The sequence below is a fragment of the Kwoniella dejecticola genome, chromosome 5 (assembly GCF_000512565.2).
Source record: "Kwoniella dejecticola CBS 10117 chromosome 5, complete sequence".
In the NCBI taxonomy this organism is placed as follows: Eukaryota; Fungi; Basidiomycota; class Tremellomycetes; order Tremellales; family Cryptococcaceae; genus Kwoniella; species Kwoniella dejecticola.
The window spans coordinates 377768-389181 of NC_089305.1; the positions used below are offsets into that span (position 1 = coordinate 377768).

Here is an 11414-nt window from a genome sequence, read left to right on the forward strand (position 1 = left end):
CCGTTTAATATACATGCCATATGTGCGAGCGTAGTATGATAGTCCGTGCAGATTACAGTGAGTCTCACACGCCAGAGAAAATAGGTGTGATTTATTTCTTGAGCGTTCGTTGTTTCTCCGCAAACTCAACGATCTTCTTTTCGACAAACATCCCCTTTCTCTTTCGTACAGTATCCACATACCCTTTGGCGACATTCGCTCGATCTGCTTTCTCTCCCAAGTCTTCTAATTCCTCTTGGGTAGTTGGTACCCAGAACGGATCTTGGTCTAGGGTTTCGAATCCCGAGAAGATCAATTGAGGCGAAGCTGCTCCCGAAGTCCTCTTTCGGATTTCTGCAAAATCACACAGTGCCAAAACATCAATACAACGGGGATCAACCTCTTGTTCTACGACCTGTCGGTGGGATGGGAAAAGAAATAATGGGATGACTGATAGACATTATCCGGCACAACTCGACTCACCATCTGCGAAACCGAAAGATTCGACAACGGGCAACATTGCTCTGATCGTGAAGAACGATGTCCCCTCCTTCATCTCTTCCGAAACGATTTTCCCCCGTCGTCTAGCTACAACGGCATATACCTTACCCAGAACGTCGGCTAAGGGTCATAAGCACAGTCAGCTGGCAGATTCTGCACGGGCATAACAGCACTGTGCTCACTCGACGCTTGGATGTCACAAGTGTACATGGCCAGTTTGATCCGAGGCGACCAGTCTAACATCCCAGACCGACATGCATCTCTGACACTGGAAATCAGAGCTCCTGTAACCGCGGCTGTACGTCCTTTGCCTATCCCAATCGTCAAGTCATCAGCTTTCTGTGTTTAAGTCATTCACTCTTATCGTTTAAGGAAGAAGCAATGAGCCGAATCAGGAGGAAGCGAAGAACGACAGAAGTCACCTACCTTGTTCCGAGTCGAATTCGTCTTTGTCAAGTTGTATACCCTCCACTACCCACGCCATACCTACTACAGGCTCTGAACATAGCGGGCCTTGGAAAGTGGCCATTTGGAACCCGGCCTCAATGGAGTTCTCGAAATCCCGCAATAATCGGAGATCCTCTTTAGCATGATCATCACCTTCACCTTCGATGTTTGCTAGTTGGTCTTGCGCCAAAGCATTATCGGCAGTCTGCAGTGCCGCATCCGCAGATTGTCCTTCTGCTCTAGCATCCGCGAAGAGCTTCTCTTTGCCGCGAAGTCTGAACACGTGCTCACATCAGTAAAAGTAGATTGTCTTGAAATCGAGACGCCTTCATTGATCAGGAACAGACAATCGCTTACCGAAGTTGGTTCTTGCCCAGGGGATCCAATAAGACATTCGCGCCCATCCGCTTGGGACCGAAAGACCATATCCTATCTGCCGCACCAGCCCAATCGGGACCAGCCTTATTCAACAAACCTTCAAGTTCGCTCCAGAATTGATCTGGTGTGAGCTTGCGACTTTGTTCCGTCGTGGCTTCTCCCGCATCTCGTTCTTCCTGACTCTCCTCCTCTTCGTTGGTCTGGTCTCGCTTTTGCACCATCATTGATCCGATTGTATTGGTTTGGGACAGCAAGAATTCGATGACCTTAGGCGGAAGCGGTACAGCGCGTACAGTGAAAGTGACTAGACCGTTCAAGATCGATCCCTGAATTGTTCCTCGAGGAGTTCCAACTGTCTTCGGCGGAGCCATGTCTACAAGAGGAATCAAGTGAGTAAGCTAATTCATCAGGAACGACAATTTGAAGATGAGAAAGTTTGCTCACCCGGTGCCCTCACGGCTGATTCTCTGAACGGGACTATCACTGCCGATTGCTGAATAGGACATTTGGCGAATCTCTCTTGTAGATCCTTAATACATCGCTGGAAATGCCGGTCAGTCAGCATTCCTCCATTTGCGTCTATAATACGATCTAATCTTACTTGAAGATGTATCTCCCCCGCTGTGATGATCACATGCTCGCCGGTCTCTTGGACAAAATACTCGGCACACGGGTCGGCTTGGTTCAGTATTTGTAAACCTCGGATGAGCTTCGGCATGTCACCTGGAGGAAGTGTCAGTCTCCGTACCATGGTTGTCGATTTCAGATAGGCTTACTTGGGTTCTCAGGCTCCAGAGCGACTCTGACGATGGGGGCAGACTACGGTCGAACGACGTCAGCTCATTTTCGGTCAAAAGTCAGCTTGTAGATAGCTTACCAGCAAGTTCACTCCTGCCAGATTGACTAGCCCCGCGTCCTCCGTGATCTCCTTGATTCCATCTGCCGTTGGTGCCCATAGAGTCGCACTTCGAGGGACGACCCTTTCCAAGCCGCCTATGGCACATACATGGCCCGCCGGAACTTCCTCTACACTGACCAGCTCTCGGCCCATCATCATGTACAGATCCTTCACTTCCACTCTAGCAACATACTTCGCATTTCTAGGATGGGTCACGCCCAAATCGTTATCGAATTTCGGTAATGTGACAATCAAGGGTGTGTTCCTCCTCAACACACCCGAGAATATCCTCGAAAAACCTAGTAGAATTTCCGAAGATTCATCTATCGGTATCAGGGGGGTCTCAACACCTTTGTCGTCTTCTAATCCCAAAGAAAGATCATCTAGGGGCTTGACAAGATCTTCTCCATTTTCAGGTAAAGGTACACCATTTGAGGGTTTTGCTATCTCCTGACGAGCAGCCAGTATCGCCGCACGCCTCTCTCGTTCCTCTTTGCCCCGCTGGCGCATCTCCTCGGCAGTCATTTCTTTAGGTTTAAATTCGGGTAGATCACCCCTTTGCACGGCAAACATCTTACTGACGTAAGCTACGACATTCGCACTGTCGGACTGGTCGCATCCGTATAAGCCCTTTTCTAGATCGTTTGTAGCTAGCAGAGAGGTGTTTGAGGCAGCTGCTTTTTCCGGATGAAGCATGAATGGCAATCGGATAGCTTGGGCATCGGAGGGGGAAGGTATGACATCGATGACTGCCTGGAAGGTGGCGGTCGACAAAGGCAGCCACTGTTGCATTATGATGTTCAGCAGGTTCCGTGTATCTTTCGAACGGATGTCTCGAGGTGTCACTCGCACGCCAAGCGCAGTCACGATCTTCTGCGTCGCATCGGGATCACTGTAAACAGCAGAACGAAATGTACGCGTCAGCTTACGTTGCGAAGGACAGTGAGTACTGGAATGAGACGAGTATGACTAGCTCACTGTTGGTTCAGCACAGTGTCATACACCCTCCATATGTTCTCTAGGACGAATTGCACGAAAAGAGGCTTAAGATTCCTTCCTGCTAATTTCTTTCTTCCTATCACCCTCTTGCTCTTCGGATCAAGATACCAATCGCCCCAAAGAACCCTTCTCAGATTACCTTCTTTGATCTTGAGCTTTTCTGCGTAAAGCCGAGCGAATTTCCCCAGCCTGAAAGCCCACCCATCGATGGCAGAAGCGAAGAGCACATTCCCCCTGTCTGGTGCAAAATAGATATCTTCGTCTTCCTTCTCCTCAAACTCCTTCTCGTCTTCCTCATTCCCATTTTCCAGCGCATCTCCTTGTTCTTCTTGCGCTTTCCTCCTTTCATTGAGCCTCTTTTCTCGTTCTTCTCGCCAACGTAGATCATCCTCCATTCGCTCGGAGGCGTAAAAGGAACCCATGACGGCGTTGACCTGTTCGATGAGCTGAGATAGATGGTGATATGCTTCAGAAGGGGACATCTGTAGTTCAGTGATGAGACGATCTATTTTGTTTATCACTAGTAGAGGCCGTAGACGGTCGACCCATGCTTGACGAAGTACAGCGATTGTCTGAAAGGTTCCAGGTCAGCCAGCATCAGGGTTGAAGTTGCGTAACGCTCACTTGTGTACAGACCCCTTCCCAGCAATCCACCAGTACAAGGGCACCATCACATAGCCTAGAAGCTGTAGAGACTTCGGAAGCGAAATCGACATGCCCTGGTGTATCGATCACATTGCAAAGATGCTTCGAAGTAGACGCTGCATATATGAGAAACAATAAGCAGGTTGCCGTCAGATGGCTTTTCTCGCTGAGCTCACCTATACCATCTGGACCGATCCTGTTCATATCGAATCGAAGCGATACCTGGAATAGTCTAAATCAGCTCAAAACGCTCAGGACTGTTCGGTCGAACGGTGCCATAGCTCACCGCACTACTCTCCATCGTGATACCTCTTTCTTGCTCATCTTCTCTTGAGTCTAAGAACCGTAGCTTTCCAGCCATACGGGACGATATGATGTTGTTTGAAGAAAGCAGACTGTCCGCGAATGACGTCTTCCCATGATCTACGTGCGCTACGATAGTCACATTCTACGAGCATCCTTGTGTCAGTGGCAATTGCCCGCAATCAAGCGATGGGTGCACTCACCCGGGTATTTGCCAAAGGCACAGCGAAAGAATCGGACATGATGTCTAGGAGACTTGCTTTTCGGGCTCCTTTTTCGATCTACTTGAGCGTACTCTTGTCCGGGACCGTATGCGGCTGATTGTTTGGCCTCTCTTCGCTGATGCAGGGAACCATGTTATCCTTCGCCAGAGTCGATATATATATCTTGAATCTGATGTCCTCCTTCGCTGTGGTCATGCCCGGATCCGAAGAATCGCTCGATGGAAATTAAGTCATGACATCATCAAAAGCAGTTTCCGGCAATGTTGACAACGACTCATGGCTTTTCCTTCATCCTTCTCTGCGTCTTTAGACATCATTCTTACCACTCATCACAAACACCGAGAGAGATAAACACGGCACCTCGTCACTCACACTCATCGGGTCATCATTCGGAGCCCGCAAGGCCGTACTCGCGGTTCGACAGCCCAGTCATCGGTCAAAGAAGATTAAAAAGCCCTGATGGTACAGAATCTCATCATACGATAATGGTCAAGGACATCCAGAGGAACACCGACATCTGACCAAATGCGGAAAGTCACGCATAACGCATATTTATCGTGAAGAATGACAAATCCGTCATCAGGGCTTCCCCCTTCCGCTGTATTCACGTATCATGAGTCCCTTCACGCCATATCTCTCCCACCTCTCGCATCATGGTTAATCACCTTGCGGCAACCAGATCAGCTAGTCCGACTGAATGATCTTCTCGAACGCTACAAAACACCTCAGAGCTATCATCGAGTCGATACTAGGCTAGTAGAGAGCTCAGAACTACCGCCTGGTAGTCCTGTTAGTGATAGCAATATAGAAGAGGTAAACAGAAAGAGGGGAACAAGTAGGGAGGTCGTTGAACTTGAGGACGGCGAGACCATCGATGGGTATTGGGCCAACAGAAACGGCCTTGACTTGGTACCAGATCAGCAGGTAGCAGATGGAGAAAGACTGAAACTCGAGGACGAAATCCAGGCTACCGACTTGCCTACACCGATAACCGCTGGAATACCGTCAATTACCCAAACAGAAGACGCCTTAAAAGCTATTCCTCCGACTGGCCCTCAGGCAGAGATACCGCCCACGCCTATCAGTGCAAATCCAGCAGACCTTTCCCCGCCTTTACCTACTCATCCACTGCCCCCTGGCGGCCCCACTCGAAAAGTTAGAGAACTGAGATTAGACTTGAGGACGTTAGATGCGGCAGCTCTGTTTGCGCTGGAGACTTGGAGAAGGGAAGAATTAGGGTTGGAGCAATTGAGTATAGAAGTACCTGATTCAGTATGGTACAAAGAATCTACTCCAACTCCTACGCCTAGTCCACCTCCGAGACCAACATCTACCGGAAGAAATCGGGGCCGCCCTAGAAAATCAACAGAACCGATGATCATTACACACGACCCGAATTGTCAAGCAGAAGCAGTGGCAGAAGGAGAGGCAGAAGCAGAGGCAGACGTGGACTCGGTGTTAGGCCTCAGTCTCGGTGAATCCCAAGCACGCAATGCAGATACAGTGATGGAGGAGCAGATTGGGACAGATAATCGAGTAGTTAAAGCCCTGAAATCCAATGAAGACGAAAAAGCTAGTCTGCACGCGGCTGGCCAAGTCAACAGGTCGGAAGTGCCTGATATACTAGAACCCATTGCAGAGTTGTCTCGAAGAGCGATCTCGGAAGAGGCAGGAAACTCGACGCAGATTCCAGTATCTACTAATCTCGATCATCCAGATGGTACATCGTTCGACGATAAGACCGCCGCACCGGTTCCAATCGCGGGACTTGCCACAGGTGACCAATTCGAGGCTGGACCATCCTCGCCACACGCAAGAACGTCGGAACAACCAGACCCGGTTCCGGCTCAAGAGCCAGCGGAAGAAGTGCCGAGGACCCCATCTCCTGATAAACTGCTGAACGACATATTCAACGAGAAAGAAGACGATGACCCGGACTTCATTCCTCCTCCCTCACCGCCCGCCAGACGCACAAGGACTCGCAGAGGCAGGAAATCAGAGCTTAAGGATCAAGTTCCAAATAAAGGGGCGACGAAGGTATCTTTCGATCCGAATATCGAAGAGATCGGTCTTGATAACTATCAACCGATTGTCAAGGTGAAGAAGTCGCCTGATATCATCGATTTGACAAGACGATCAGAGTCTTTAGAAAACGCGATGAAAAATGATTCTTCGCTACCTATCGAAATGCCGCGCGGTGTTGGTGGTAAAGGTAGAAAATCGGATTTCGACGTTATAAATTTCCATCTACAATCTGCGAAGAATCCGAATAAGCGCTCAGCACCTGTGATTGCGAACACGAACCAAGGCAATCCACCTCACGCCAAACGAGCGAGGAAAATCGACCGAGCTTCTTACGTCTTCCCGACGACCGAAACCACGACGACGAGGAAAGGAAGTGTTAGATTCGCTGTGGAGATACCTGAAAGGAGGAGCAAAAGTGGAACAGTCATCGAAAATCCTGATCAACATAAAGAGGACAACGAACATAATATGGATGACGAAGAAGATGACGAGATGGATGAAGTGGAAGAATGGGGATTTTTACGATCTTTTAGCTGAGAATAACGGTATTTTGGGTTACATGGATAATATAGGTACTTGAATGTGTATTATCTTAGTTGTATATGTTAAGTTGGTCACCACGCAATACATCGCGACAAGTACATAAATGAATAGTATAAAAGCTTCAGGTCGACCTTCGTGACTTGACTGAGCGATGAGTTGTCTCGTCTCGTCTGAGTCACCGAGCTTTGCTTCGGCCGCATGTCTGACCGAGATTCCCTGCGGCTTACTGAGCACTGAGCAGATTGGTACAGCCATTGTTTATTACGAGGAATATATGCATGCCTCGGAGAATCTATAGACACCGTCTATACACAGCTTTGTACACTACTAACTCGACCATAATCATGAAATACACAGAGGACTTTACTACCGTTCCTAACTCTTCACTCCAATGACTATTTCCCTTGTCCCGGCTATAATGAAATTTCCCGAAAGCGACGAACAGCCTGCGCAATAGTTAGGCAGCCCGACTAAGCGATATTCAGGCTCCTAAACTTCTTTTCCACTCCAACTCCATCATTCTCCACGTTGAGCCCAAGCCAAAGGCCCATGGCGAGAAGATCATCGTTCTTCAGCCATTCTTCCTCGTCGCCCTTAGATCTAAGCCAGGGCGTTGCTACTCGTTTATTGAGCGAATAACCTAATCCGATACCCTCGTTTCCGTACATATATTCAGCTTCCATTGGATTATGATTGTGTAGAGGTTGAGTTGGAGATGGAAAATCATCCATAAAGCTATTACTATTACCATTCAAAGGTGCCTTTGTAGGTGCTCTGAGAATCATATATCCCCCTGCGGGATAATCGTATGTCGCATTGTGATTTTCGAATGGATCTCTGAAAATTGGGGGCGATTCCACGTATTCGTATGCCTGTGAGATGGGGCTGCCGTGCGTTACAGGGTGCTTGGGATTGGTGGATATGGGATTGTCAGGTAAAGGAGATAAGGTCTGATGCATCCCGCGAGTGTTGTTATGGGTGTTTGTGTTCGGTCGAGGCGGCAATTCGATCTTGAATGACGGTCTTCGTTTTCCTTGATTTTTGTATTGTTGAGTCTGGTCATGGTCGGCAACGCGTGCTTGAGGAGAAGCGGAAGTATGGAGAGATCTAAGATTCGGATTCCCCAGTGGGATTTGAGATACCTTGAGAGGCGTGGAGACTCTGCGCTTTTCGATGGGGTTGATACTTTTCATCGCTGGTCGTAAAATCGGATTTGCACTTGGAGTATGAATTTGAGGATATCCTTGAGACTGAACGTGAGCTTGACCTTGATCCCTGTGTGTGTAGTGGGAGTTTGCATCGCCCCGGTGATATGGACCTCCCTCGGACATTGAGAGAGGGGAAGCAGCGGTGGTCTGAGGACGACCGGAGATATGTTGAGTATGTTTAAGACATCCGACCAACGGTGAGCCGAGATTAGGCTGAGGGGAGTGATGGACGATGTTGAGGGACGAGTGTGGAGTGGGAGGTACTCGACCATGATATGCGTGAGGAGCCGATGGCACAGGTGGGAAGTAGGATGATTTCATCTGCGCATGGGCGATGGTTCGTAATGAAGGGGAAGAGAGGGGCGATTGAGTTAAGGGTGGCATCTTTTCACAAGGCAAGTGAGTGGTTATTTCAGAGTTGAGAGTGATGAGTAGTATGTAGGATCTAGTATTCCGGTGACCTGAAGGAGGAGGCTTTAATTGTCGATTTGTCGGTGATGGATGGCTGGTTAGTCAATCTGATGAGTGAGGGAAAGAACCAGCCTGCTCCGTCCAGCAGTAAGCTGTTTATATATCATTTTCAGCTGACATGGCGCGGTAGACGTCCTTCCACCTGCATGCATCATGCCGGCAGACAAGACGAAGGGCCGGTGATCGGTCGTCCCACTTGAGGTGAAGGTCATGAGACTTTTCGATTAGTCTCAGTTACCATCATGATAAGCAATGGAAAGTACCTGGAAAAGGCATTTCAATTCGGTCCGACACTGTGCCGAGATCGCTTTGAGCGAAGACCATCATTGACAAAGGATACATGGCACTTGAAGGAGGACACGAGACAGGCTCGTAAAATGCCTTTTCGGGGGTTCGGAAGGAGATTTTGATTCTGACCGAGGCAATAAAGACGCCATTTGCAAGTCAGAAGCGTCAAGTTGGTTCGCATTTCCCTCTTCCCCAACCAAGTTTGGATGCGGAGCCGAATGGGGATAACATATGATTTTGTATTCCTGACATCGATGTGTGTGGAAGTGGGGGAGGCCATGTATACATTAGTCAAGTTCCGTCCGAATTTGCGCACGCATGCATGTTCCCACACAACGACCATCATCTCCGGAAATTAACGATCAGAGATGCCACTGATCATTTGGACGTTTGACGATTGGGCGGAGAACGCCACAGGCAGGTGATATCGAATTACCGGGGATAATCCCGTGATTCTACTTCCTTTGAGGTCTGATCTCACGATCGCGTTGAGATACGTAAGCATCGCCTCCCAGCTCACCTTACATAACCTCTTGACTTGATTCATCTTTCACCCTCCACTCGCCTCGTCCACAACAACAACAACAACCACTATCCACCCACAAGCATAACCAGGAAACCTAGGCAGACACCCAGCGAGATGAGCGCCAATCAGGACCCGCACTCTTCTCTGGCTAATCTCTTATATCCGGCTGGCACGGATGGGAGGGTAGCTGATGATGCTGATAGTCATGGATTGATGGACTGTACGCGATCTCCCAAATCTCCCTCTTGCTGCCAAGTAAGCCTAAGCTGATGCTCCATGCCCGATACGATGCGCAGATCTGCAACATGATTACTCTCACGACTCAGGAGACGTCAACGGTGAGTGCCAACAGATATACCCTGGATTTGGCTTTATCTGAGCTAAATCCACATCCAACTCGGACGCGTAGGCCGGTCCGATCCTTCTACTTTGAACCCTCTACCGAACAATCAACTGAACGTGGAGAAGTCAACCAGCGGTACTGTCTCCCCAGGTCGATCATCACAACCACCCTTCAACCCCTTCCAACCTGGCGAACTCCTCCCTTCCGCCAACCGACCGAATGTTGCAGGTGGACGATCAGCTACACCTGGATCTGGATCCGGAGGAGGCGGCGGTGCTGGAATACCAATTTCGAATACCCTAGCGCGCTTAGCAAGCGAGACTATAAGCTCCCTTTCTTTGCCTGATCCAAGTCTGTTGAGCGGACAAGAAGTGATTGAGCAAGCTGCTCTACTTGCCGATCAGACGGACAGAGGCGAGATGGGCGGGAAAAGAAGGAAACTGCCCCATGAGAGAGCAGGATGGAAAGAGATGGATCAGAATCCGGGTGGGTCCAAACGAAAACGAAGCAAGAAGAACAATCAGGCGGACGATAGTCAAGAAGTCATCAATGTTCCGATGGACGAACCCATACATCTGAACGATAATACCAACACCAACAACGTCAACCCTGGTGCTTCGACTGGCTCAGGCTCGCAAAGCAATATAAGAACCAATTCGAATTTGACGGGCACAGAGGCGGTGCAGAACGCGGATAAATATGAGAATGATATTCGACACTTGACGGAACTGAGCAACACGATCTTGAAGCAGGATATAAATAAGACACTCTCGTCCATGTCGTCCACAAGGGATGAGTCTCAAGCTCAAAGCCAGACCGATCACCAGATTGATCCTTCATTGCCTGCCGACTCATCGGCGCATCCCACCTCCAACGAAGGGATCCAAGGTCAAGGTGCAGAAAGTCCAAGGTATGTTAAGCTAGGTTTGCCGGCATCATATGGATATCGCTGATAGGGACACTTCGTTTGCTGTGAGTAGTGGCGGGGACTCCAAGCTGTCTCGAGCCGAGCAGAATAAGCGAGCTCAACAAGCGTTCCGAAGGCGAAGAGAGGAGCACATGAGAAAGCTCGAGATGGATTCTGCTCAGCTTGGCCTGGTGAAAAGACAAATGGATCAGAAAGACGCCTTACTCCGAGACCTTGTGTTGGTGCGTCAATCTTGACATTGAACTTGCTCATCAACGCGCGTAATGAGGGTTGTGCTGACGTTAGTGCACTATCCGCGAATAGGCTCTGGAATCATCGAAGATCGAGATCGCGGCTCTTCGAACCTCGCTGCAATATATTATTCCTTATTCGTCCGTGTCTCCTTTGACTGAACAAGGGACACTGAATTTAGGCGACGAAAGCACCACCTCGAGTGATCGACAAGTCACGGAAGAAGATGTTTTGAATGCGTTCGAACTTCTCGAGAAACAAGCTAGGGAAGTCGCGACCCAAAACCACGCTCGAGGACAATAAGTTGGAGTATTATAGCGAGGACGACACGGACATTGTGTTTGATTATGACTCTTGATCTATTGGTGAAGGAGGCGGTAAAGTCTAGAGATTATTTCTCCGCTCTGTATAACTGGTATTATGTTATGTTTATAAGACATGTATCTCATGCTATGTATACGAAGTGGTGATTTGAGC

The 11414-nt window shown here is 49.0% G+C and overlaps 4 protein-coding genes across 4 annotated transcripts; 2 read left to right on the forward strand and 2 right to left on the reverse strand.

Annotated features, from left to right (window-relative positions):
- Nucleotides 1-91: 91 nt before the first annotated feature.
- On the reverse strand, nucleotides 92-4392 carry I303_104249 (uncharacterized protein; the record flags this gene model as incomplete). The annotated part of the gene is made up of 14 exons (XM_065968933.1): nucleotides 92-333; nucleotides 463-600; nucleotides 663-791; nucleotides 907-1202; nucleotides 1285-1678; nucleotides 1750-1846; nucleotides 1907-2028; nucleotides 2082-2124; nucleotides 2183-3095; nucleotides 3182-3774; nucleotides 3827-3963; nucleotides 4024-4069; nucleotides 4134-4295; nucleotides 4354-4392. The coding sequence occupies 14 exons, from the start codon at nucleotides 4390-4392 to the stop codon at nucleotides 92-94; spliced, it is 3351 nt and encodes a 1116-aa protein (XP_065825005.1).
- A 546-nt stretch (nucleotides 4393-4938) lies between these two features.
- On the forward strand, nucleotides 4939-6936 carry I303_104250 (uncharacterized protein; the record flags this gene model as incomplete). The annotated part of the gene is made up of 1 exon (XM_018408069.1): nucleotides 4939-6936. One exon carries the CDS (start codon nucleotides 4939-4941, stop codon nucleotides 6934-6936), a length of 1998 nt encoding a protein of 665 aa, XP_018263280.1.
- Nucleotides 6937-7412: 476 nt separating this feature from the next.
- I303_104251 (uncharacterized protein) lies at nucleotides 7413-8534 on the reverse strand (the record flags this gene model as incomplete). The annotated part of the gene is made up of 1 exon (XM_018408068.1): nucleotides 7413-8534. The coding sequence occupies one exon, from the start codon at nucleotides 8532-8534 to the stop codon at nucleotides 7413-7415; it is 1122 nt and encodes a 373-aa protein (XP_018263279.1).
- Nucleotides 8535-9549: 1015 nt separating this feature from the next.
- Nucleotides 9550-11240, forward strand: I303_104252 (uncharacterized protein; the record flags this gene model as incomplete). Its single annotated transcript, XM_018408067.1, has 5 exons — nucleotides 9550-9655; nucleotides 9732-9773; nucleotides 9845-10688; nucleotides 10759-10927; nucleotides 11010-11240. The coding sequence occupies 5 exons, from the start codon at nucleotides 9550-9552 to the stop codon at nucleotides 11238-11240; spliced, it is 1392 nt and encodes a 463-aa protein (XP_018263278.1).
- Nucleotides 11241-11414: the final 174 nt, after the last annotated feature.